We start from the raw sequence: 27,288 nt of genomic DNA, 5'->3' as shown, positions 1-27,288 counted from the left end.
GGAACCCCTGGGTGACTCAGTGGTTGAGCATCTGCCTTTAGCTCAGGTCATGATCCTGGGGTCCTGGGAACAAGGCCTGCATTAGGGTCCCTGTTCAGCAGGGAGTGTGCTTCTCCCTATCCCACTCCCTCCCTCCTTCCCTCCTCATGCTTGTGTGTGAGCATGTTCTCTCTCTTTCTCAAACAAAATTTCTTTTAAAAAAAGTTAGCAAAACTCTAGAGTTTTTAAATTTTAGGATGGCACACTCATTCTTTATGGGGTGACTTTGAGGTTGCAAGTTTTAGTTATTATAAAGCTGGTCTTGTTTGGGATGAAGAATTTAATCGTGTTTAATGTTCAAAAGATACTTTCTTTAAATATCACACGTTCTGTTGAAACTGGTCATAGAGAAGTACCTGAAGGTGAAACAATTTCAGACTTACCCCTGAAGAACAAATCTGATGGCTTTAAATGAACATAAAGATGGAACTGCTGAAGCTTCTAGACTACACGTCTCAAGAGGCTAACCATAGGGACGCCAGCTTGCAAAAGCAGTAGATGCACTTGAAGGCTGAGCTGAGCTGGGAAGGCAACAAAACACTACGGACTTGTCACATTTAGAAATAAGGGATTCCAAGTGGATGGTAAAATACTTCCATCTCCCTAACAGATTTTGTGGATCTTACACAGGTGTTAGGGAGCCATGTGTATTTTCTTAGACATTCCTTAACCATTTCCTGCAAGAATGGCTTTGTGTTGTATGGTGCAGCATGTACGCGTGCGTGCACGCTTGTTGGGGAGAGTTAAGTCTTGTGATAAGAAAGCAGCAAATGTTGTTCATGTTGACTATGTCTTTGCTTAAATACTAGTATTGGATCTCAGAGTCCATATGCTGGCAGACGTCCTGGCTTTGTTGTAAGCCTGTGATAGGCAACTATCTGCTATTACCGGTAGCTTTTCTGGGTAGCTATCAGAAATCTTCATAAACTTCACCAGATTTTTCATGCTGGGCATCACAGCAGCTACTAGTAGGGACATGACAGAGACTGTTTTGTGTGTAGGCGGTGCGTGTAATGCCTGCTGCATGTGATGCGTTTCCTAAGCCTCTTGGGAGATGTTGAACACCTCTTTCCTTAGCTCCTTTCAGCTCTTTTTCATTGCTTCTGTTATTCACAGCATATCTCCGGCTCACCTCTTCATTCTCTGTTTACTTTCGTGTTTTACTTCAATATTTCTGTACATCAGTATCTGTCATTATGGCATATAAGCTCCTGGAAGAATTTGACAGTTGTGAACTTCTTGAGAAACTAAAGTACTCCACTGTTAGAGCGTCCTGGTTATGCTGAGTTAAAAATTGACATCATTTGGCTAAAGTTGTGATGATCTAAGTGCTATTTGTAATTAATACAAGGAAGATTTTCCTTGCTGTTAAGACTATAACTTGGTTTTAGAAAGCTTGATTGTGCTTTTTTTCCATGGTAGTTGTGAAAAGAACCAGGAGAGTATGAGGATATTTATAATATTATCATGCAGTGATCCCACTGTGAGGACTTATACAAGAGAGAAAATCCAGAAGAAAGCATTATATTGAAGCAAGAGGAAGTTTCTGGTGACTTGTGGTGCTGATGGCACAGCAAGAATGGCAGAGAGCAGAAGTGAGGCAGAAAAGATGTTGTCTGCACACTGAAAAATCCACATGCTGTAACAGAGCAGACCCTGCCATGTAGACAAACCTGTCTCCCACTGTATTCCGGCCTTGCTGAGAAATAGAGGGTGCAGACTGTACCCCTCTGGCTTCCCCTCCTGGCACGGAGGGAGGCTCACCCAATGTGACAATTCAGGAATAGTTCTTTACCCAGCAGAGTGTGAACAAGTACAAGACGGTGTTCGAAGTGTGCAACATGACTTTTAACGTTTGGTTTGGAGCATGATGTTAGCCAGCTCCACCAGATGGTGGTTGACCAGATGTAGAGGAAGATTCCTTTCTGAGAAGGGTAGGCTTCTAGCTTCCTTCAAGAAGTAGTGTTTGAGTTTCTTGTAGAAGCATAACAGAGACACACAGTAGGGAGATTTGGATATTTCAGCTGTGCTGTCACTCAAAAGAGTTATTATCCCACTCAAGGAAACTTTGTTAATTGTGTTCAGATATTGGAAGCCAGCTCTGTTGAGTTCTGTTTATTTGATCACTGGGGAGTCTTTGGTTCCGTAAACGGAGACTTCTTTCTTCCAGTGATGACATTGGTCTGAATCAGGCTTTCTTGTTGCTAGATGTTTCAGTTATCAAAAGTTAAAGAAAACTGAAAGCTAAAAGAATAATTAGACCAAAAGTATTACTTAAAAAAAAAGCATTTCTGCTAAAACTGTCCCAAAAAGATAATCTGAAGGAAAATGAGATTTTCTTTTCTACTTGATGTGAATTCTTTTAGAAGTTGAACATATAAGCAATATGTGCATTTATGTGACTATTGAGATCTGTAGAATAGAGAATTCACCTGTGTAACTGGAATTTATTCAGCATGCAAATGTGGGTGGATGATTGTTTTATATACGCCTGGTATTGAATGATGGGTAGCTGTGATAACTGTATATAAAATTATATTAAAGTCCAAGAGGTGCTTTTATGAGGCAGGCTGGAAATGGCATCCGATTTTCTTATGGCTTTTTCATGTCCATTTTGATGAATCTATTTATTACTTCTATAATGAGTAGTACACATGGTTGGTTAGCCAAGTTATTGAACTTTATCAACCTTGGCTGAAATTCACAATGCGTGCCAAACTTGTTGTAACATGTAAGAAATTACGTCTGGGCTAAAAGGTTCAATAATGATTACTCTTATAATGGAATCTTTTACAAAGCATGGGATTTCATGATATGCCTATGCTTTTTAAAAATTATAGTGATACAGTGAAACAAAGAATAACATTATAGCTGAGAAAAAAGTATTCTCTTATGGTATAGATTCAAATTTATAATAGGCTTATTGGACTCCCGGGACACAGGATCTTGTTTCCTGATGTGTACTTTGGTGTTCACCCCTCACATGTCCCTCCTTTTAGACCTTATGAGGACTAGTCTCAATCATGTGACTTGTGAATGCTCTTGGGTCTAGGGGACAAAGCCGATTGATGTGCTGTTATATCACATCTGTTTATTAAGTTCTAAACTGTTTTGAAATGTGTAGCCACATTCTTCTTAAATTACAGAGACTTGAGGAACATAGATCTTTTTACTCCAAAAACAGAAGTCTGAGCTCAGATTGGTCTGTTAGCCCCTAAAGAAGTGTTGAGGTTTGAAGGGCCCAGCACATTGCATACTTTCTCCTTCCCAAGTTCTGAAGGTATAGAGAAATAGGGCAAACAATAAGGCAAACGGAAGACTAAAGTATCACCTTAATGACTGGTCCAGTGGATGCTGAAGAATATGGTTTATATGTGTGGGCCAGTGGGCTTTCTAATCCTAAATGCTAGAATGAGATGGGGTGATGGGTCAGTACTGGATGCCGTCAGAGCTTCTGTGAGGGCAGGGCCCACCTTTGCAGCAGGGCAGGGTGTGTGATATCTATAAATGAGGAAGGCAGTGCTGCGTGGGTCCAGTTCTCATGTTTCCTAACCACACGAGGTACATTGCCTTCCATGGACAGGCGTAAGTGATGGCAAGACGGAGAGGCCTGGGGTGTTAACACAAATGGAAGTCCCTTCATCCAGAAAGGCATATCTGAAATGGGAACGCTACCTCCCTCACTTTCCCTCCAACGATAAAAAACTAAGATGGTTAAAATTATTAAACCTTAGAAGATTAGACTCCAACATTGATGTGTGTCCAGAATCCACTGTCTGTTTTTCTTTTAGATTTTGAGCCCTCCGTCTTTTCTTGGATAACTAGACATAGTGTTCGTTCTTTTTTTAAACCTCTGTTACTTTCCAAATTGCTAACTCTGGGTACTTGGACTATATACTTAACCCCCGAGTCTCTGTTTTTTGTTTCCTCATGTGCAAAGTGGGCACCATGATGCTGGCTTCTCAGAGTTGGAGAATCCAGTGAGATGAAATGAAAGTATCCAGTGTGACATGATGTCTGTCATCTTGTGTTGCTCACTATGAGTTGTCTTATCTATTGTTTTGTTTCTGGGATTAAGTCTCACATTTATTTTTTAAAAAGATTTTATCATGAATAATTTCATATGTATGCCAACATAGAGAAATTAAGTTTTTCTTAAAAGAGGTAAAAAGGATCTGATTTAAGATGTTCACTTGAATGAAACAGAATGTGACAGAACAGAGAGAGTGAAGCAGGCCTGTTTTTTCCCACATCCATTTAAACCTTTTCTAGAATGTGTGAGCCTCACAAGCAACACAGGGGGACGTGAAAAGCAGGCAAGGGGGCACAGGGATGGTTCATTCAAGGGAAGTGGGAATTCTTTTGAACGAATCAGCTTTCTAAATGGAAGGGACGGAAGCTGTCCAGAAGATGGTTTCTTGGATGGCCATTTGAGTGACTGGCTCCGCCATCTTCAGGAGAGCCAATGGTTGCACTGTAGAAAAATTGCAAAATTGCACAGCAGCACCACTCCCTCTGATGATACTGCAGGAGCCAACCCAGTTTTGCTGACAGCACAGTATGCCTTTTAATTATTCTGTCTTCGATGAAATATTTCTTTTAAATTTTATTAAATTTACTTCTCATATTAAGAACCATGCTATTATACTTGCTAACGGATGTTTATAACATGCAGCTAATTTGTTTTATTCTTTATAATGCTTAATTAGAACTCAGTTTAGCAGTAAAGATGTGTATGATATGGTTAGCTCAAAATAGGGATATGAAAACAAAAGGGAAGAGGAAGATGAGAGACTGAATCTGGTACTTACCTTTCAGTGGGTTCCCAGTGTAAATTCCTTACGGGTGTTCGTCGTCCCATCTTGCAATGTGGTGGGAAAAGGAAAAAAACAAGAATACATGTCTCTGGATTTAATTGACCTTTCCCCAGAAATAAAGATATGGTAAGAATCCATATCTCTAGATTGAGTTGTTTTCAAAATTGTTTATTTTTTTTTCCTGTACAATAATAAAACACATTCGGGGAGATCCCACTCTGAGATGCCAGCAGGCGTCTGCCTAACTTCAGTAGTAATCACCCAACTGCCATAGACTGTAATCAAGCTTGCGAAAACCACGTGCTCCACGCTGCGGGAGAGCAAGAGTAAAGTGGTTAATGTACCACTCCACTGATGTGAAAGGGGAGCACATGTTGAAAACGGGTCTTCCGAACAGCAATCATCATTTGGCATCTCTATTACATACAGCTGCTCCGAGAAGTTTCTACCGTGCAACGTTTCTTGCAACCCTTAACATTTGCAAAAAGAAAGGCTCTGCTGTAGACAACCTGTTTATACCTGTGGTTGGATGAAACTTCCATGGTGTGTTGTAAAGAAAGGTACACAGTCCCAGTGATCAGACCACATCTAGAATATCGTGTTCACTTCTGGTCAGAGCACGGACAAACTAAGGGCTCACAAAGTCATCAAAGCATGTTGCAAGAGCACCTATTAGTTAATGGGTGGAGGGAAATGTCTATGTAAGTTAGTTCTTGCAATAGCTATCCAGGAGAGAGAGAGAAACCTGGCTTGATACTTCCAGGGACAGAACTGGAACCAATGGACAGTATTCTGCAAGGAAGCAGCATTCATTGGGGGCTTTTCCGTTGATTCATTTTATAAAAACTACTAAGTTTTCTGTATTGCAAATGTTTTAATAGTTCTTTTCTTTTCTTTCTTTTTTTTTTTTTTTTAATTTTAGCTTGGGTTCCCCCAAAAAGCAGAACCTGAGACAGGGTTTATCTGTAGATGATTAGGGATGTGATTTTGGAGAGCATGATGAAGGATGAGAGGATTATACAAGGAAGAAGGGAGAGGCAGTGAAAGGGTGTGTTATAAGTTGAGCAATGCTCTCGGCAAAGCATTCAGTTCCATGGAACACTCAGAGGAGCCTTATAAAATGCATCTCGGAACTGTCTGCTTACAGAATGAAGGGGGAAAACATTTGTCCCATTGGCTCCCACCCCCATCAGACAAGGGTACCTCTGCAGGTATTAATACCTTAGCATTGCGGGTTGCACATGGATGAATCCCAAGTTGGTTTCTACCGGCACCCATACCACAGTGTCAGGGAAACCCAACACTGCAGCCCGGGTGGGTCTGTCCACCGCCTGATGTGAGCTGGTGGTTGTCACAGGGGCTGGAGTCATGTTGGACTGGGATACTTGGGAGTGTCAGGAAGGGTCCAGTACAGTCCCCCCTTGCACTATTACTGGATCTCTCCTGCTCTGATAAGCACTGCCCTACCACATGGTCCCCCCAAAGGCTAGCAGGCTCTCTGTTAGGGATATTGATCAGGCCCACATTGTGATGACTTCTCTGTTGTCTTAGTTTTCTAAGGCTGCCATAACAAAGTGCCACAAACTGGGTGGCTTCAGTAGCAGCCTGAGTTCCTTGTTTCCAGGTTCTGGAGGTTGGAAGTGTAAGGTCCAGGTGTGAGCAGGGCCTTGTTCCCCCTGAAACTTGTAGGGGAGGATCCTTCCTCGCCTCTTCTGGCTTCTAGCTGCCTGGGGGTGGTTCTTGGCCCTGGCAGCACAATTCCAGTGTCTTTTTCCTGCTCCCCTGGCATGTTCCTTGTATCCCTTCACATTTCCACTCTGTGCATGTCTGTTTCCCTGTCCAAGTTCCCCTTCTTACAGGGGCACCAGTCATATTGGACTAGCACCCACACTAATGATCAAATTTTGACTTGATTACCTTCTGGAAAGGCCCCTTTTCCAAATAAGGTCACATTCTGAGATTCTGGGGGTCAGGACTTCAATGTACATTTCTTGGAATGACACACAGTTCAACCCCTTAAGAACCGTGCTATAAAAGGCATCTAGTATTGATGCTGCCCAGTGCATAGCAGACCTTCAACAACAATTCCTTTAACAGTTACTTACCGAGTGCCTACTGTGTACCTATCTCTGTTCTAGGGTCTGGGGATACTGCTGTGAGCACAATATACAACCTGCTTCCGAGCCCCTGCCCCCATGGAGTTTGCTTTCTTATGGTGACTGATTTTCAGAAGTAGTTGCTCTTTTGTCTTGTTTTTATCACCCATTAGGAACTAACTGGGGGATGCTTGCTTTCCAGTGACAGAACAGGCTGCCTGGGGCAGATGAGTTTCGGCCACAAAGGTGTGTAAGCACCGGCCAGGCAGCTGCTTATTGAGGATGCTGCAGAGGCAATTTTAGGTCATAATAGTTAAGGTCCTTTCCTGATGCTAGGGGACAAGGGGATGATTGCACAGATGGACTTGTTCTGGGACTCTTTCTGTTTGGTCAAGTACATGATACTCTTTCTGTTTACCCTTCAGAGGAACAAACAAAATGTTTTCATAGCTTTCTTCTTAAAAAAAAAAAAAAAAAGTTAAATTCTAGGCCTCTGTACTCCTTTGAGAATGTCCTGGAACCTCTGGCCCCTTCCCACAGGGGAAAAATAAATATATTTGTAGCTGGGCACTTGTGTGCGATTTTGAGGGGGAAGAAATGAACACTGAATTAAGAAATCCTGATACTTTTAAGGAACTAGAATCATTAGTAGCAGTTAAATAGAAACTTGCTTTGGAGAGTCCTTTTACTCATTAAAAAAGTCATCGAATTGAATAGAACTAAAAATATGCCTAGAGATGTTTTTGTTCTTTTTATGGTAATGGTAACTTTTTTTCCTTTTCTTTCTTTTTTGTAATGGTTACTTTTCTGATAGAAATTTATCAGCGCGTAATTAACAAAGAATTATTGACTTCAGAATTATCCTGTGCTAAACAATGGAAATTTCCTAAGTAACTGTCAGGTAATGAAAAAAATTTCAGTTACTGACAGGCTGTCATAGTTGAATCTAAAACCTAGGGGCAAAATACATATATTCTATGTAGTTTCCATTTCTAGAGACTGGATTTCTAAATTCTTCCTTATAAAATTTTAAATTTCTTTTTTTTTTTTGAAAGATGGGACCCCCTAATTATTGATTTCTCTTTTAAAATAATCTCTTCATAGATTTGATTTTCACAATTATTAAAATTCCTCTTTTGTGGTCAATAGGTATAATTAAGGAAATCAGAAAGATTTGGCATTAGAATTAGCAGACTATCTAAGACCTGACATTTAGTGTCTTATTCATGGAAGTTACGTGGCAAACATTTATGGAATTACATTCAGGCGTTGCAATACTTCCAACAGCTTTTAAAAGTGTCACAGTTACTGCTTCTGTGGATATAGAAATTACTCAAATATTATGTGACGAAAAACTAATGTTAGTTTACTTAAAACAAAACTGTGTGGCAGTGTGTTATAGCCACAGGAGTTCCTCCGCCAAGTGTTAAGTAAATGCAATGAAAACATTTGTATAAACATTCTCATGCTGCAAAACAACTAGGAATGCCAGGTACCCCGTAGTAGCTGGATGTTGGAAGACACCTGGGTTGTCAGTCTCATGACTGTATTCATGGTGCCTTGGTGATTACTCACCTGGCACACTGGAAGAGCACAGTTTTTGCCTGTTTGTTCCATGTAGAACCTTGAAGTCACAATTTAAATGAATCCTTTGATATATACAATATTGTGCTACTTTCTCCAGAAAGACGGAATCAATACTGTTGACTATAATGGAGGTTTGCATTTTTCTAATTTCTTATTTAGGCTGATCTGAGCGAAGATGTTCAAATTTCCATTTATTTTAAACAAGATGGAGTTCTTGCTACGCAGAAGGAATATTTTTAGCTTAGTAATTTACTTAGAAACTGCCTTATTCAATATTTGATGTTAAATTTGAACTAAAACACATAGCATCATATGACATGGTTCTTACATTAACATTTTGTTGGATTGGAAACAGAATCAACACATTAGTCATCTTAATTCATTTAAGTTGGCTTTCCCCAGAATTCTGGAATCCAAAAACAACACATTTGTCAATTTTACACACAAAGGGAGCGGCAGGATGTAGTTTATAGTTAAATATCCAACACTGCAGTGAAAAGCCAATGCAGTTATAGTAAGTTGAATTTGAATGAAATTCAGAGTGAAGCAGTATAATAAGATTTCGATGCAAATTGAATACTTAAAAAATTTGTTTTATATTTGTCTTAATGAGATACTCTTTAACAGATACTTTCAGAGAATCTCATAAACTATCTAAAATTACATTTTCTGTGATTGTTATCCACATGGGTTCTAGAAAATTTATAGGTTGAAGTTGCCTTCATGTCCTTCCATTCTTTGTTCTCGTTTGGCTTAGATTTGAAAGTGCATTGTCTCTTCCAGGGGTCAGCAAACTATGTTGCATGGATCAAATCCAGCCCTCTTTGCCTATTTTTGTAAATACAGTTTTATTGGAACACAGTGATGCCCACTCATATACATATTGTCTATGGTTGCTTTCATGTTATTTTAATATAGCAGAATTGAGTAGTGGTGACTTACGACTATATGGTTTGCAAAGTCTAAAACATTGGCTATTGTACCCTTCACAGAAAAAGTTTGCAAACCACAGGTTTATTCTATTAACACATATTTCTCATATAAGGATTCTTCTGACAAAATCTGAGAGTTGTTAAGCAAACAAAGCTCATCTCTCCTAAAACCTTTGTATGTGTTTTCTCATTTAATAAGGAGAGCATTATAAATAATTCTATTTCCTATCTTTGCCTTGGTTGCCAGGAAGCTCAGAGCTAACATTTGAATGTTCACTTAAGTAACCAGCTCACTCTACATTCCTGCTAGATCAGCTTTTTTTTTCTTTCTTTCTTAATATGGGCATAAACATTCACTTAAAAAAAATCAACCTTTTGAAGTGGAAGTTTCACATAACAAAGCTCATACATTTTAATTTACATGTGGCTTTTGACAAATGTGTACACTTTGGTAACCTACCACTAGTTAAGATATAGAACATTTACACCTCCACAGAAATGTTCCTTTTGCTTCTTTGCCCCAGGCAATTTGTTATTCCCCCCACCCCCATGCCCCTTGTTCCTGGCAACCACTGATTTTCATGTTAAGTTTCTCTGCTGTATGCGGGTGTTTATAATATACTGTTCTAAATGCTTTTTTTTTTTTTTTAAAGAATTTGGGGTACCAGTGATTAATTGTTGAATAGGTACTACAGAGGCCAGGAATCATTTATCCTATTTAGTCTCCTGTACAGATTGCTAGGTTTTTATAGGGAAATTTGAGATATAAATCATATGGAGGGCACTTTAGCTAATGTTGTATTAATGATAGGCCTAATGTATTTAAGAGCTTGCAACTTGCCAAGAACTCTGCATAGCTATCTCATTTGATATTCCTGCAACCCTCAAGGAGTACTTCTTAATATTCCCCTTTTACAGATGAAGAAACTGAGGCTCATAGAAGTTAAGTATATTAGTTTCCTGGGGTTGCTATACCACAGACTAGGGCTTAAACCACAGAAATTTATTGCCTTACAGTTCTGGAGGTTAGGAGTCCAAATTCAAGGTGTCAGGAGAGTTTTCTCTTTCTGCGGGCTGTGAGTGAAGGGTCTGTTCCAGGGCTCTCCTGGCTTGTGTATTCTCCTCTTCATGCTCACATGATGTTCTCCCTGTATGCGTGCTGAGTCCAAAGTTTTAGGGCCCATCCCAATGATCTCACTTTAACTTGATTACCTCTGCAAAAACCCCATGTCCAAATAAGGTCACACTCTGAGATCCTGAGGCTTAGAACTTCAACATGTAAATTTTGAGGTGAGGGGGACAATATTCAACCCAGAATATTCAGCATCCTTCTCAAGGCTTAAATGGTTACAAGAAAGTGGCAGAGGCAGGATCCTAACTCCAGTCTGTCTAACCCCAAGGAATAACCAGAACAGGATGGTGATTGAAATTCTTGGTGAGGGGGGAATTAATGTTCAGAGGGAGCGTGGACTCACTTTGCCAGGGAGGAAGCTGCAGGGGGCTTTAGAGAAGGTATCAGGCCCTAGGATCCAGTCTTTTTTTTTGATCCAATCTTAAGCCTTCCACTTAGCTGTTTGACCTTGGCTTTTCTGAGCCTCAATTTTCTTATCTGCACAGTAGGAATGGTAGCATCAGGCAGCGATATTGAGGGTTAAAGTAGTGTGTACCTGTGAAGCTCTAGACAGCATGTGTTGTTAGAGAAGGTGAGTTCTGGGCCTTCAAAAGACCAGAGTTTCTTAACCTTGAACAAGAATCTGAGTGTCCTGAAGGGCTCATTAGAACACAGATCACTGAGCCCAACACCTGCCCAGCTCTTTGCTTCAGCAGCTGTGGGGTGGGCCCGAGAGTGTGGATTTCTGAGTTCCCAGGTGATGGTGCTGCTGGGCACCATCTTTGAGGAGCAAGGATTTAGATATCTCTTTTGTTTGTAGATATGTTTTTCAATTTTCTCAAGGGAAACCCCAAAGAGAAGTTAGGTTTCTGATAGAAGTCTCATCTGTTCCACCCCACTTACTCGCCTCATTTAGGGATCTCATAAATTCTTCCATCTTATTCCCAGTGGTTGAGGTCAGAAGGCTTAGGATTTATTGCCTTTTCTCCTTTTAGAACAACCTGATCTAGTTATTAGTCCATCCTGGTTGCTGTAACAAAATATCACAGGCTAGGAATTAATTGACAGAAATGTATTTCTCCTGATTCTGGAGGCTGGAAGTCTGAGATCAAGGTGTTGGCAGGGTTGGTTTGTCCTGAGGGCTCTCTGCTTGCCTTACAGATGCCTCCTCCTTGCTCTGTCCTCACATGGTCTGTGTGCACACATCTCTGTAAGAGCCCTGGTCCTATTCGATTAGAGCCCCACCCTTCTGACCTCATTTAACCGCAACCACTTCCTTACTGACCCCTGTCTCCAATATGGTCACATCAGGCCTTAGGGCTCAAAATAGGAATTTTAAGTGGACACTGTTCAGTCCATAACAACTGACAAATCTCCTGATCTGTTTTTTCTCCAAGAAATTCTTTGATTTCATATTTCCTTTATCGGTCTCAAATCCCGGAAGAAACTCTAGTACACCTTGTCTTAATAGATCCCCTAAACTGTTATATGCTTGAGGGGCAGCTTGAATGTTTGAGCCAAATAAAAAGTCTAGTTGCACATGCTTCCTCCAGCTATCTATCCTAGGAAGGCAGATCTCCGTTGGAGTCTTTCATGGCTGCTGCCCAGTTGCATAGGCTCCCACTGCTGGGAACCCAGACCCCTCCGGGCACTCAATTTGCACAGAAGCTCTGTGCAAGCCAGAGTCCTCTGTTAGAGCCTGCATGTCTTAACTCAGAGCATTCTCTCTCCTTTTTTGAAATGAAGTTAAGCCTAATCCCTAATCTTGCATATTACCTATGTGGGGGCTCCTACTGGGACCCTCTTGGCCCAGAGGCAGCAGTGGCAAGAGGGGAGCCAAACACGCACTTAGAGCTGGCTGCATCTCCAGGAGTCAGGCAAAATCAGCCTGAGCTGGAAGGCGCCCTGCGCATCTCTGACATTCACGCCAAGCAGGTGCTTGATCACAGCTGATGGTTAGATTACACATTTACTGAGAGGTATAGATTTTAAAATTGGTGTGTTTTACCAATCCCTCATCATGATATTCCAAAACAGAGTGCTATCAAGCTAAAAACTAAAAAAAAACCCTTCCCCTCTCCCCCTTGTGAGACTGATTTTTTTTGAAGCAGATTTCAGTTTAAGAAGTGGCAGAGAAATGGAAAGTTTCTTTTACAAGTTGTGTGTCCCTTGGGGATCCAGGTACTGTAATCACCGAGTGTGTTATCGGAAAGGTAAGTGTGAAACTAGTAATGATTGCTTGTGCTTTGCCGTGTGCAGCCTGGCTTGTGCAAGAAGGTGAAGAGTTTTGTACTTCCTCTTCCGAAAGCCCAATGTTGCCCCTGCCTTCCATGCAGGACGGCTGTGGACTGTTTGACTATTGCAGGAGGACTCACTAGAAGCAACTAGTTTAAAGAAAAATGTTTTTTTTTTCTCAAGTTGAAATGAAATAGTATCAGCATGTGTGTTTTCAAAAAGCAAAGAAACAGCACATACACTCACAGCCAAGCCCCTGTTAGATTGTGTAAAAAATAGAAAAGCACTTATATTAATAGTTAGGGATGGGCTGGGTAACATAGATCACCTGAGGTGCTTTTTCCTTAATGACTACAAGGTAAGGGTTATCCTGTCATTAGGTGTGTTTTTGCATTAAATTCAGCTTACTCTAAGGTGCTGTACACTGTGTCTCCTTATTTTTCCTTTTGAGCAAATTTTAATAATTGCTCCCTAACCCATCACAGTAAACGTCCAGCTCCTGGTTTTGTTTCCGCATGAGAAGGAATTGGAGGTGTCTGACTCTAGGGCAGGCTGCGGTGGACCCAAAGAGCAGAGTTAGCAGGCTTGTCTCCCGCTGCAGCTAGCTTTGACAATGGAGCCTCAGTCATACTTCCGAGAAGTTGCATCTTAAAAAGTTATAGGCAGTGGAGAATGAAAGTCAATTTGGACACTTCTAAAGTGAGCCTCAAAAAAGTGCTGAATTTTCCCAGCGTGGTGTTCCGAGCACCTCCACATGACTTTGGGAGCATAAAGACTTTAATCTTTTCAAAGAGGCAAAGTAATATGCCAGTCTTTAGAAGGTGAGTGCCAAGGTCAATCTGAAATTAAAAAAAATAAAAAAAAAGAGTGGGGGCTTGAATTTGGAAGCTGGTTATATGGCTCACACTGAAGATGCAGGCCGGAGCAGGCTTTTCATTCTGGAAGTTCTCAATGGAATGGGGAAGGTTTTTTTTGTTTTTTTTTTTCTTGTTTTCCTTTCTTTCTTTTTTCTTTTTTTTCAAACAATTCCTTCCTCACCACTTCTTAATTGACAGGAGTGGAAAATGCCTTGGGAGATAGGCTGGTCCTGGCCCCATTGGTTGCTGAGAAAGTAAAAGAAAGGGGTCTTTTTCTGGACAAGTGCGGTGCAAGACCCCAGCGGCCTCCCTTGTTTGCTCTGCATCATAAAGAAGCCTGTCTTGAGCAGACTGCACAGTGACGGAGGAAAGGAAATCCTGGCCCAGCTGTGAAAACAATGAGCTGCTCAGTAACATAATACGGTGTGCTTGCAGATTCAGGGTTGGGTTCTCTCCTCTTGAAGTGGCTATAAATTAATCCATCAAAGTGAAAAAAGGCCAAACTTCAGGGTAGACCTTTCCACTTGCAAACAGCAGAGACACTTTGGTTCTGTTAGCAATACTGCTGTGCGTGTGGAATTAAAGAGGTACACCATGGGAGTGAGTGTGTGTTTGTGTGTGTGTGTGATTTGTTATAAAAAAAAAGTATTGCCCTCCAAAGAGCATGCACGTGGGCCGGAAAGCACATGTCCTGGGTTTGAGATTCTAGAGCTGTCATGTTCTTTCCTATATTAGTGCCAGCAAGTGAAAGAAGCTATATCTCCTCGAGAACCTTGGAAAAGACATAGTGGTTAATATGTCCCTTAAGCTGGACTTTTTTTTTTCTTTTACTGGAAAGCCTTTGTTTTTTTTTGTTTCTTCTATTTCATCCTATTTTATTTGTCTTCCTAGGTATCTGGCCTGTGTTTATAAATGTACCAGTATGCTTTGTTAAAAAAAAATCCAGTGTGGCATCACCTTCTTCTTGAATCAGTGGGGACATCTTTGTCTTTGGCCTTCATAAAGACCGTTCTCTAAACTTTGGCACTGCAGCCTTTCAGAAACGAAAGAAAAACCTCGAGCGTACCTTGTAATGGCTAAGGTGTTAAGACCGTCCCTTGTAAAAAGGCTTACTGGTTGAAAGCGTAGAGGCAGGGTTCAATTAAGTCCGTACTTGTATGTTGTTGACCTTGGAGAATGTGAAGAGAAACGTTATTTCTGCGGATTAGTTATCCCGCCTGGTAGGCCTTCCACAGAGAAGTGTTTGTGAAAGCAAAGGATGGTGTTAATTCTGAGCCCTGTGATGAAATATTAAATAAGAGAGAAGGTAATTTGATAATGCATCACAGTTTGGGGACAGATTCCATTAAGTACGTACGTTTATGTAATCAAGTAGCTGAAGAGGCCTCAGTCCTTTGCCTTGACAAGATGACAGAAAAGAAATGGGCGTTGTTGGTAGGCTGTCGGCACTGAAGCCCGTGGCGTGGGGACCATCTCTTTTTCAGAAGGATGACAGCTCAATAAGGTTTGGCTTAAGTCATACACAGACCAAAAAATGTTAACACATATCATAAGAGACGGTATATATCAGAACAAGGTATAGCCAGCAGACACTTGGGCAGGTGAGTGATGTTCCCAGTTGGGTTTTTCCTGCCTTCAAGGGGCTCCTGCAAGTTTGTGCCTTTGAACTCACCTGCCCTGGACTCAGCCCACCACATCTCCCGTTTTGCCCTTTGATCTTATGAGTGCCAGAACCTCTCGGCCTGTTGGTTTCTTCGTGATGCAATGGTGACAGTGACACGTCGCAGCAGTGCTGTGAAGAGCATCTCAGAATTATATAATGTATTTCCTGGAGCCCCTGGCATGGCGCCCGGTATGTAGTGGTGCTCCCACGTCCTCCTCCCCTTCTTTCTTGAAAGCTCAGAAAATACGGTAGGCATATTCTCTTTCCTTTCTCACTTGCCTTGATCTTTCTGTGTTAAAATTTGTAAAGGCCTATAAATGATCAGTTTGATACGTTGTCATTTACATGTAGTGTCTTACAGGTGTAATACATGCTTGTGTTAAAAATAGAAATAGCATCCATGTGGGCAAATACAAATGAGTCTCTCAGCTCCTGACCCATAGCTCATGTGCCCAGGAGGTCAGTGTTAGTGCATAGATGGACACACATGCATGCCGTTCTGCACTTTGATTTTTTTTTTTTTTGTCTTCATAGTATAACAGGAGATGTTTTCTTGTCTCTCCATCTCATTTCACCTGGTTCTCTTTGACTACAGCACAGTATTTGTTCTGTGCATGCCATGTGATTTATTTAACATGATTGATGGGACATTGAGATGGGTTCCTATTTGGCTGTTGGAAGCAATGCTTGTCAAACATCCCTCTTGAATGTCTACTCATGTGGGCAAGTGTATTTGTAGGACACATTTCTGGATATGGAGTAACTGGGTGAAAGGGCATGTCCATGTACACTTTGATCGAGATAGCCCAATTGCCCCAAACATGTTGAGTTGTTTTGCATCCCACTCCCCTGCTCCCCGCACCATTCATATACCTGGTTGCCTGGTTCCCCCCATACCCTGACCTGCATGGATCCTGTTCAGTTTAATTGCCCTTACAAAGTCTATCTTCACTAGGGCTGCCTAGGACCATGTTCGTTGTAATATCTTTGGACACTTTTCTCCCTGTGTGGGAATTGGATGATTGTCACTGGCAGGTCAGATGAGACGTCATTTAGGCCAGCCCAGTGGCAGCACAAGTAGGCTGCCTGGGGTCAGTCTTGCCTCTCGTCAATCCCCGTCAGTCACTTGGAACTTATTCTATAGTTTTAGAAAAGTTCTGGGCTCAGCGTTATACTGCCCTGAACACTTAAATGCAGCCTGGAGATATATCAAAAAGATACCCCATGTGAACCGGCCATTTCCTGCTTCCGTATCCCCATCTCTCGAATTGGTGTCTTTCCGTGGTAAATATTTATATTCGAGGCCTATTTATGTTACGAAGGGTATTTAGGAACCCCTGTGTGTGGGACTTGTTGCCAGCTGTGTATAACACACATTTAAAAGCAGGACTAGTTATGACTTATATTCCTCTGGAGAGGCCTGCATAGTCTTGTAATTTATTGAGAGCTGGCAATTGCAGTTAAGGTAGAGAGAGTTATGATTTCTGACTTTGGAACTCAGAACTTTGCAATTAAAATGGTGTGAAGGGTAACATGATTTTAAGCAGTTCAGGTAGCCATAGAAACAGGGGTGTGGGTCATTTGGTCCCTGTACCTGTGGCTTCAGCCTTGCAGCAGTGGTCAGTGCGTCTCCTAGAACTTCATCTGAGATCCCCTCAGAGGGTTTGATTTCAGAGTCAGGGTCACCGTAACTTGATCACCATTACTTCATTTACATGAATCAGATGGGGTTGGGAAGTATGGTCCTTGTGCTTACAGGGACGACATGGAGGTGCTGAAAGCAGTGGTTTGGTAATGTGAAAACTACTGTGTTTGAATTTGAATTTTCCTCAAATGTAATTCAGGATGAAAGACAGTAGGCTTCTCCTCTTGTTGTGCACCTGGGCAAGGGGAGTTGGCTGGTGCTGGGATATTCTGCAACTTGTTGATTTGTTCAAGATTGCTTCAGTGGCGTGTTGGGGGGTGGAGATCACCATCTTTCTGGCCTTTTAATTGTGTGCAGTTACAAGTAACATTTGTCTCCAGTGTTTCTCAATTATAAATTAATAATAACAACCCATTAGAAATTACGGGTATTGTAAGCCCCAGCTCCTTTGGGCATCTTAATAAAAATGATAATTAAAACCATAATTTACAGTAAATGGGGACACTGCCCAAGTAAATCCACAATATGGAGAAAATTAAAAAACTTAAACCAGAAGGAGCCTTCCTAGCACCAGGGAAAGAACTGGCCTTGTTCCTAGCTCCTACTTGACTGGGAGCTTTGTGGGGACTGGGGTTCCCATCTGATGTCCGTTGTGCCTGAGGAATCTGTGATTCTGTGCCTCACCACCTGTATGTCCTGCCAGTGAGTCTCACTGGGAGTGGTCACCTGCTCCGTCTGCCCCTCCACCACCACACACAATCCCGGTCCTCCTCTATAGTCACTGCCTGGGTTAGTCACCCAGTGGCCAGTCTCTCGCATGGCCCAGCTGGCATCTTTGGAGACTTGGGGTGCCCCCTCAGACTTGGATTCAGGCTGTCTTCAGGCTTTGGAGATGTTTGCTTCCCAAATCATTTTCTCATTTTTCTCTTAGCTGTTCAGCCTCAGAGGGTACCTCATGCCCTCCTGGCTGGTCACAGGGCTTTAGTGTCTCAAGCTCACCCACCTTCTGCATGACCACCTGAGATATCTTAAATGGATAGAATCATAATTAAAATACTGATGCTAATTGTTATTGCTCATAGGGCCATTCCCTGCCCCTCACCAGGGTCCCCTACTTTCTGCTTGCTGGACAGGCTTTCATCTCCCATCTAGTTCCCTATTCTTCCTTCACATGAGGCCCTCACCAGTCCATGATCTTGTCTTGCCATGCACCCGTCCTTTCTTTTTTACGTCCTCTGGTTCCAGCATAGTTCTCACCCAGAGTTTCTGCTACCTCTCAGTGGCATTTGGGGAATGCCAAGAAGGTGGGTCATGAAACTTGTACCACATATTCAATTCCTGCAGGTTCCTGAGTTGTCACCATGCATTTCCTGTGCAAGGCGGAGCCCTGCTGCCAGGTCTTCCAGAGGGTGGCTGGTGTCCTGATCTTCTCATGCTTGACAGAGTGGGACTCGACAGGGTTCAAGTCAAATCTTGAGTAGTCAGCATGAAACATTCTTTGAGGTGTGACCATTTGGGTGTGAAAACTAATTGAGGCAGTTTTGTGGCAAGGTTTGGGCATTGTCTCTAGCATGGATTTTTTTTTTTTTTTGGTATTTTTTTTTTTTTTATTGGTGTTCGATTTGCCAACATAATAGCATATGACACCCAGTGCTCAGCGGAGAAGGACACACTATATGAATTTTTTTTTTTTAAGATTTTATTCATTTGAGAGAGAATGAGCATGGGCTGGGGGAGGGGCATAGGGAGAGGAAAAGGGAGAAGCAGACTCCCCGCTGAGCAGGGAGCCCAACATGGGGCTGCATCCTAGGACCCCAGGATCATGACCTGGGCCAAAGGCAGATGCTTGACCCACTGAGCCACTCAGGTACCCCTCTAGCATGAATCTTACTTGTATAATGTGCGTCTGAGCATCAGATGCCTGTAGTGGTCTGGCAGGTGAAGTCAGTGGTGTGGGTGGTGACCATGGCCAACAGGAGGGTACAGACCCCATCTCAAGCTTGTGATGGGCAGGGGGATGGGGGCCCAGTGTGGTCCAGTCGTAGGCTTTTTCAGAGATGTTGGACATTGGCCCTCAGATGCATAATCTTCTGGGTTTTTTAATGCTGGTAACTAATTCACATTAGTAAAGAAGGGAGGAAGAGAGGGTGGGAAGTAGAAGAGGGAAGGAAAGAAAGGAAAGGAAAGGAGAGGAGGAGCGAGGGAAACAATGTTGGAGCTAAACAAAACAGGCCATGGGTTTGACTTGTCCTGTGATCACCAGTTTGTAACCCCCATTCTAGAGAATGAAAACGAGTGTGAGAAAAGTGGATATTTAATAATTTTTTTTGGGGGGATATGTTTTCCCTTTTATGGAACCTTAATGTTTGTATGCAAAGCTTGAAACCCTATACAGCAAGATATTAAACCTTCATGGCCACTTAATCTTCCTGATTGGATGAGATGTAACAAGTGCTAGAAAGCGGATGCTGCCTGTTGTTTTAAAATGTCGTCTTTTATTTTCTTTATATTATTTGCTTTAAATATTCTTCTGAACACACTTGCCACCTCCATGCAGTTAAGCCGGTTCAATTTAAACATTGTCATAAAGTTAATTTTTTATAAGATGAATCAGGTTATTAAATTTAGTAAACCATTGCCTTCATTATTTTGCACAAACTTTGGCACTGTGCAAAATTGGCTCAGCGCTACTACTTTTAGCTAATTAAACTGGTCATCAGATGCAGTATTAGGAGCGCGAGGGATGCTATTCTCATGAGCTTTTCCCAGACTTTAGCAGTAGGTTAGCATTATTAAACTTTTCTTTCTCTTTCTTTCTTCCTCTCTTTCTCTCTCTCTTTTTTCATAGAACTCTACACTCTAGAGATATGGTTTATTATAGGAGTGTTATTGTCCTTTCTTGTTAAACCTTCATCTTTTGAAATATCCATGCTTTTGTTTCGGCTCCAAGGGCACTTGTAAAGGATAAGAAAATGGAGCTGTCTCTTGCAGCTTTTAAAAGGAGACCAGCAATGTGTAACGCATTGCTCAGATAAGGAGCCAGAGGGTAATTTTACACGACTCCGGTAAATGGCTGGACGGTAACCACAGGCAGGTATTCTGTGAAATAGAGAGGGTGCAGACTTGTGGCTGCAACCTGTTGCTGTCATCACATCAGGTGTGTGCCTTTTCGTAATAAAAAGTCCTTTGCCGTAGGTCATTTTGTCAACTGAGATAGCGTGACTTAAACAGGTTTGTTTGGGAAAATAAATTTTGATAGGAAATGGGCGTGCTCTTTCCCCATAGATTTCTAGGTAGTGTCATTTAAAATCACAGTGAACCCTGTTTTTGCAGGATTTTAAAATTTATTCATTGTAAAAAAAATGAAGTCAGAGGACCATCAATATTGTTTGAAACAACTTGTATTGTTTGTAATAGTCGAGAATTGTAGCCTGTTAGCAACCTGTAAGAACCATTTGTTCCTTTGGCAGATATGTCTTGCATCCTCCTGGGTGTGAGTCCCATGGGATACAGGGATCAAAAAGGGACAGATTCTAAGGAGTTTATAGTTAAACAGGTAAATCCAATAAATAGAGCCCTGGGGTTGACCTGACCCTGGGTCATTTTGATGTCCTCTCAGTCCCTCAAAAAGACTGACGAATGACCAAGCTTTGTGTCCACCATCTTTCCCGACTTTATTATTTTTTTTCTTTTTATACTCTCTGATGAAAATGTGATGAAAAATATTCCTGATAATTGCTCCAACCTGGACATTTCACAGGGATTCAGAGTCCATGATTTCAACAAGATCTTCTGGGTGTGTAAAGTCCTAGGAGTGCAGGTGAAGTCATTTTTGGCCACTTCCTGTTCCCTCCATATGGCTGTCAGCATTTCATTAGTCTGATGGATGTAGCATATCAGTCAGCAAGATTTCGTCCTATGCATGCCCCTATCCAGTTTTGGAACAGCTGGGCTACAAAACCTGGTGTTTTACTTCTTTCTCTTTCTTCCAATGATGTAGGTGCCTTTTGCCACTAGTGGTAAGTGGTAAAATTGGCATCATGGATCAAAATTAGTAAATTTCAGATTATTGTCTTCTTATCTCAATGGCTCTAAGTTATGGCTTCAACGAACAGCTTTCACTAGATACACCAAGGAGGTTGCAAACAGATGTATATGTTAAATATTTCAGATTTGAAATCCTTTGGGCACCATGTTAGCATCAAATTCAGGTATAGGATATTGTCCTTAGATAATGATAAGTGAATATCTTGGGATGTAAAACTTGGCATAGCCTGAAAAATAACTCAAGTTATCCCAACAGTGGAGTTCACGTGTGTTCTGGAGACAGTAGTCACACAAATGGAAAAGTGGGTCTTGTAGCTAATTTCGCTTAAGTTCTGGTTGATGTTAAAGCCACTTAGCTCTTGGGTTGCTGCTGGGAGCAGGTTGAGGAGAAAATGTTAATTTTTTGGTCATAATGACTGGGCTGTATTTGATAAGTCATACAAATCAGAGAGGAGACCCAGGCTTTATACCAAAGATTTTGGAAAGAATGGGATTTAACACTTGTTTTCTACCTACAATTGTTATGTTAGGCTCTTAGTGTAAGTTTACTATCTTACTCCTCATTTTAAGAAATGATCTCTCAGTTTCTGATGGGTTAAAGGCATAGCCCAGAGCTTATAAATAGCCAGAGCAGGGGTCAACATCAGTGTGTTAACTCCTGAGTCTGAGTTTTCCACTATGCAGTGCTGGCTTCCCCTGAAAGCTAGTTTATATAAATAGACTGGCCTCCATGAAGATTAGATATATAGAAGATATGAATGAATGAATTTTGCTGGACTCTTTCACATCGCAACCTCAATATGAGAATGGAACTCTGATTTTTCATATATATTAACAGTGTCTAGGAAACAATAGTCTGTGGTCATTTGACATGGCTTTGGCTGAATTACAATGTTGCTCCCTCTAGTAGAATTGATTCCTTTGTCATTGTGCTGTACTCAGTGTGGTCTTTCCACACAGCTTATAAGACATACTGTTTTATGGTTAGAGCAGTGGTGTAGGGATCAGGCTCTGGAATTAGACTTTATAAGAGTTCTAGTTGTTCTACGTCTTTGCCAACATATACTTAAAATTTTTTTTTTTTTTAAATTTTAGCCATCATAGTGTTAGGTATGTAATAGTATTTCATTATTATTCACACTTCCTTAATGACCTTAGAGTTTGAGGCTTATAAAATAGTTGAGTTTTGGGGGGCGCCTGGGTGGCTCAGTTAGTTGGGAGTCTGCCTTTAGCTCAGGTCATCATTCCAGGGTCCTGGGATTGAGCCCTGTGTTGAGCTCTCTGCTCAGTGGGGAGTCTGCTTCTCCCTCTCCCTTAGCCCCTCCCCCCCTTGTGCTCGCTTGCTCGTTCTCTCTCAAATAAGTAAATAAAATCTAAAAACCAAAATAGTGGAGTTTTTCTTCTTTTTCAATTATGTGGAATAATTTTTGGAAGATAAGTGTTTTAATTTTCTTACATGTTTGGTAGCTTGTCTATTGAAAACATGGATCCAGAGTTCTCATTTTGAGGCTTTTCTTTATATAGATTTTTTCCTAGGTTATGTGTTACTGTTATCATTTAGATTTTTCCATAAACTTGCCTTTTATGTTACTCTTTGTTACTTTCTCCACCTCCAGATTTCTAGGGTCATTTTCCTCCTGCTTGAAGAGTGTCCTGAATGTCTCCTCTAGTATATGGATATGGCCATAGCTGGTGACATAGCCTCTCAGCTTTTAGTTTGCTTTGTGTTTAAAAAAAATGTTTACCTTCACTTTTGAAGAATACTTTTCACTGGGCATACTTTTCACTGGAGCACCAAAGCTGGCTCACCTTTTTTAGCTTTTCCGCTTTTCCAGGTCCCGGATCCTCACTCATGGTGTCCCTCTGATTGATGCTTTCAAGGATGTGTGCATGCACATGTGTGCGTGTGTACGTGCATGTGTGTGTGTATGTGTGTTGTTTTGTCCAGCTCTTCTAACTGTTCTCCATTGGGAGAACCCCAGGCTGCCATTGTTGCATGCATATAGCACGACACAGAGTATCCCATCCAGAACATATAATAAAAATGTTGTATGTTTGTTTTCTTTTTCAGGTCTGTTTTTTCTTATTAGACTGTGAACTCCTTGAGGGCAGTGACCACGTCTGAGTCTTTATATATCCTTACTCTTTATATTTAGTGCAGGATCTGCTCATATTAAGTGGTTGTTATATGGTGCGCTGTGCTGTAGTTCTCCTGTGGTTTATCCTACACCTTGGGAATAGCTGTATTCCTGGGATCGGTTTTCTCAACCTCAGCAGTGTTGACACTTTAGGCCAGATGGTTCTTTGTGGTGGGGGCTGTCTTGTGCTTTGTAGTATATTTTGTAGCATCCCTGGACTTTACCCATGAGATGCCAATAGCACCCTGTCCTCAATTGTGACCACTGAAAATGTCTCTGGATATTTGCAACTGTCTACCAGGGGACAGATTGCCGCTGGCTGAGAGCTACTATGGTAATGTGCACGGTGCTCAATAAAGGACATTCAGCTGAGTCAATGTTTTGCATTTGTGTTTTCTAATGTTGACTTTCCTTTAAACCATAGGGTTTGAAACTGCCAAGTCTTTTGCCCTCCATGGTGCACATGTGATCCTCGCCTGTAGGAATATGACAAGGGCCAATGAAGCTGTGTCACAGATTTTAGGAGAATGGGTAAGCAAGTCCTTGACCCCCCCCTTTTTTTTTAATTGTCAAATACACACGCTGGGATAAACACATGGAGGTTTTAGTACAGTGCATAAAGTTTATTGCTCTTGGAATAATGTTTTCTTTATTTTTAAAGTCATATTCACTTTGTTTATTTTATGAATGAAAGGACAAGCAAGACTGTTATTATCCACACGTTTGTTTATGGTTCATTGTCAATGTCATCTGCTTTATTATTCAGAGGTTTGAGAATGTTTACTCATTCGGCTCATTTATTAAGAAAAATAAAATGTGGTTAATGCCCGCATATGCAGCTAAGACTTTGTTATGCTTATGGTTTTTAAGGTTAGGAGAGGGTGCGCTTTAACCCTGTGTCTGTTTTTTACTTTTCACTTTTCTCTCTCTGTGTGGATTTTCATATTGAGACGTCTGTGCATAAACATTTATTGAGGGTTCGCAGTCCTCATGAGGCTAAGGATATAGCATATTAGTCAGAACAAAACCCCTGCCCTCCCTTGGGCTTACTTTCTAGGTAAGGAGAAACAGACCATAAGGGATAATTCAGTTTAATATTCAGCATACTGCCAGGTTGTTTTAAACACATGAAACACAGGAAAGCAGAGCGAGGGATGAAGAGTTAGAGCGTGGGCCATTTTGGTTTGGATCCTTAGCAGAGAAGCCTCTGACGTGGTGACATTTGACATGAGACTTGAATTAAGTAAAGGAGGGACATGTGTTGTAAGCGGTGGGAACAGCATGTGCCAAGGCTCAGAAGGAGGAGTGTGCTTGGAGGATTCAGGCTTGGCAGGGAGGCTAGTGTGGCTGGAGCCAGGTGGCAGGGGAGGAGGTGACAGAGGTGCTGTGGGGTGTCACTAGGGCCTTAGAGCCAGTAAGAAAAAAGACAGCGGAGAGTTTGAGTCAGAGTAGCACAGGGTGATCACTTTTGTAGCATGATCACTGGGCTTTAGTGTGAAGCATAGACTGTGTTCATTTATTCATTTGTCATTTATTCAGGTTTAGGATGTGTACCCTGTCCTGGGTTCTGGGGGCTACTACACTGTCTCTGTACAGCTTTCAGCCCAGAGTGGAAATCAGATTTAACCAAAGACACATAAACATCAATGCAAATGTGAAATAATGATACTAGGTATTAGGAAGTATGAGTACTCCAAAATGATGAATAAGGCCTCTAGGTGGGGGACATTTGGAGTCTCTGAGAAGAAAGCGACTGAGCTGATCTCAGTATTTCCAGATCTCAGGAAAGACCTGGAGAAGTGGAGAAAGAAAGAGGGTAAGGTCCACTTGGGCAAGGGGAATGGCCTGTGTGCGGCCCTGGGAGGAGGAGGGGGAAGAGAAGGAGGAGATACTTGCGAAGCTGGGAGCAGAACATAAAGGGGGTGGGATGATCCTTCCCAAGGCTGTCTTTGTTTTCTTTTTCTTTTCTTCTCTCTCCTTTTATTTTTCTTTTTTAAAAAAAGATTTATTTATTTGAAAGAGAGAGAAAGCAAGAGCAGGAGGGGCAGAGCAAGGGATAGAGAATCCAAAGCAGACTCTGCATTGAATGCAGAGTTCAATGATGCCCAGCTCCATCTCATGACCCTGAGATCACAATTTGAGCTGAAGCAAAAAGTTGAATGCTCAACAGACTATGCCACCCAGGTACTCCACTTTTTTTTTTTTTTTTTAAGAAGATGTCTTGGTTTTCTGAACGCTGTGGAAGATTTCTTGCCATTGGAAGAAACAGACCATGGTTACTTTAGGAGAACATCTGATGTTCTAGGCTGAAAAGTTATCAAAGTTAAGTAAAGGAAGATTTGTTTCTGCTTTTTTTACAGTATATTTTAAATGAAATATTTCAAATTTAGTGTATTTCAATTGTTTTAAGTTCTCTGGATCCTTTAGTTTTGAGTTACATTAAAAAAAATACAGGGCCCATTTTTTTTTCTCTGAGCATGCTCTGATGCTCTGAGCATCTCTGTAACTCTACAGTTAAGTAATAGTCTATATTAGGTGATATAATCACCTTTAGAGATGTACAGGTGAACAGATGGTAACGTGCATATTGTCTGAATCTTCATGCAGCACTGGGAAGGTATTAAATAGTGAAAGTCCCTCTCAGTCCTTTTGGAAGAGAAATATTTACCATTTCTTGTATATACTGGCAAATATGCACATGCCGTTACAAACTTTGATTTTTTTCACTTTATACCATTAGGAGATCTTTTATTATCAGTGCATATAGGTCCACCTTGTTTTTAACTGCTATATAATCTCCATTGTGTGCTTGTGCTCTAATTTATCTGAGCAGCTTTCCTTTTGCTGGACTTTTAGATTGTTTGTCCGGTTTTGCTATTCCAAGTGATGCTCTCTTAAAGTTCAGTCTCCTGTATTTTCACCCAAAATTGGGTCTAAACTGTGCTGCAATGAGCATTCTTCATATGTGCTTCTGTGAGTGACATAGGGCACAATCTTAATAGTGGACTCATTGATTCAAAAGGCATTTGTATTTAAAATTTTGGTTGCAGTTCCCAGTTGTTATCTAGTGGAGTCGTAGTGGTTTCTGTCCCCATTGTCAAAGTGGAAGAGTACTATTGTTTAGCAACGAATGGTGTCTAACCTATAACGTTTTGCCATTTGATTTTAAACTGGAAAAAAATGAAATTCAGTGGCCCTAGTGATACTGTAAGAACTGTATTGTATAATGATATGAATATTTTAACCTGTCTTGCAAGGTAATATTAAAGCACCAATGTTTATGCATTTTAAAAATTCTCTTCATGGGACACCTGGGTGGCTCAGTCAGTTAAGCATCTGCTTTCAGCTCAGGTCATGATCCCAGGGTGCTGGGATGGAGCACTGAGTCAGGCTCCTTGCTCATCTGGGCGCCTGCTTCTTCTCCCTCTCCTTTTGCCTGCTGTGCTCTCACTCTGTCAAAAAAAAAAAAAAAAAAAATCTTAAAAATAATTATCTTCTTGTGTCTGAGCATAGATACATCTGTGTTTAACCCATTATAACTGTTGTTTGATGAAGAGAGGCAGCAAATCCTGGGTGTTCCCTACTTGCCTGTGGGGCCTTGGCAAGAGCCTTCAAATCTGTTTTGTGTCTCAGGTTTCTCACCTCTGACAAAGAAGGTTGACTGGTATGAGTGTAAAGATCCACCATTTAGTTTTTCTTCCTTGCGTCGTAAGCCATAATTGGGTCTCTGGGCGTCCGTTTCTGATGACAGAATGCATCATTGCCTGCTTTCGTTTTGTAATATCAGTAACCTGAGGTCGACCGGCAAACAGTGCTGCTCTCAGAGAAAGAGTTACCCCCAAAATATTCACTGTCCGACACATAAGTAAAGGAAATGGGAAGAAAACCAAAACTAATACTCACATGCTGTTTCCAACATTTAAATCAAATTTTGTAAGTTGTAAACTTAACCTCTTTATCATCTCTCATCTGTCTGCTAGTTGTCTGCGAGTATCATTACACCATTTCCTCATTCCCCCTAGACTATGATTATGGAAGCTCAAATATAGCACCGAAAGCCATTTCGTGTCAGTGCTCTATTACCGTAGTGCCCAGTGTGTGTGAACCTGCCTCCGTGATCC

The 27,288-nt window shown here is 41.3% G+C and overlaps 1 protein-coding gene and 1 long non-coding RNA gene across 25 annotated transcripts in view; one reads left to right on the top strand and one right to left on the bottom strand.

The window, feature by feature from the left end:
* The window catches only part of WWOX (WW domain containing oxidoreductase), a 952,562-nt gene that overhangs the window by 23,216 nt on the left and 902,058 nt on the right, over positions 1–27,288 (top strand). For all 16 annotated transcript variants that reach the window (XR_005360044.1, XM_038538231.1, XM_038538238.1 and 13 more), the window contains one exon: positions 23,592–23,698. Coding sequence is in view for 15 of the 16 variants with exons in the window: in XM_038538231.1 (XP_038394159.1) it covers positions 23,592–23,698 (107 nt within the window). In the remaining variant the exon portion in view is untranslated. The remainder of the gene's footprint in view (positions 1–23,591; positions 23,699–27,288) is intronic.
* LOC102156251 overlaps positions 1–27,288 on the bottom strand; it is a 49,022-nt gene that overhangs the window by 21,299 nt on the left and 435 nt on the right. For 7 of the 9 annotated variants that reach the window (XR_005360068.1, XR_005360066.1, XR_005360063.1 and 4 more), the window contains exon 2: positions 4,851–4,900. This is a non-coding gene — a long non-coding RNA (uncharacterized LOC102156251). Of the gene's footprint in view, positions 1–4,850; positions 4,901–8,527; positions 8,757–27,288 lie in introns of all 9 variants that reach the window. The other 2 variants (XR_005360069.1, XR_005360067.1) reach the window with 1 other exon arrangement.

This window comes from Canis lupus, chromosome 5 (genome assembly GCF_011100685.1).
Source record: "Canis lupus familiaris isolate Mischka breed German Shepherd chromosome 5, alternate assembly UU_Cfam_GSD_1.0, whole genome shotgun sequence".
NCBI classification, from domain to species: Eukaryota; Metazoa; Chordata; class Mammalia; order Carnivora; family Canidae; genus Canis; species Canis lupus.
This window is presented reverse-complemented; position numbering and strand designations above follow the sequence as displayed.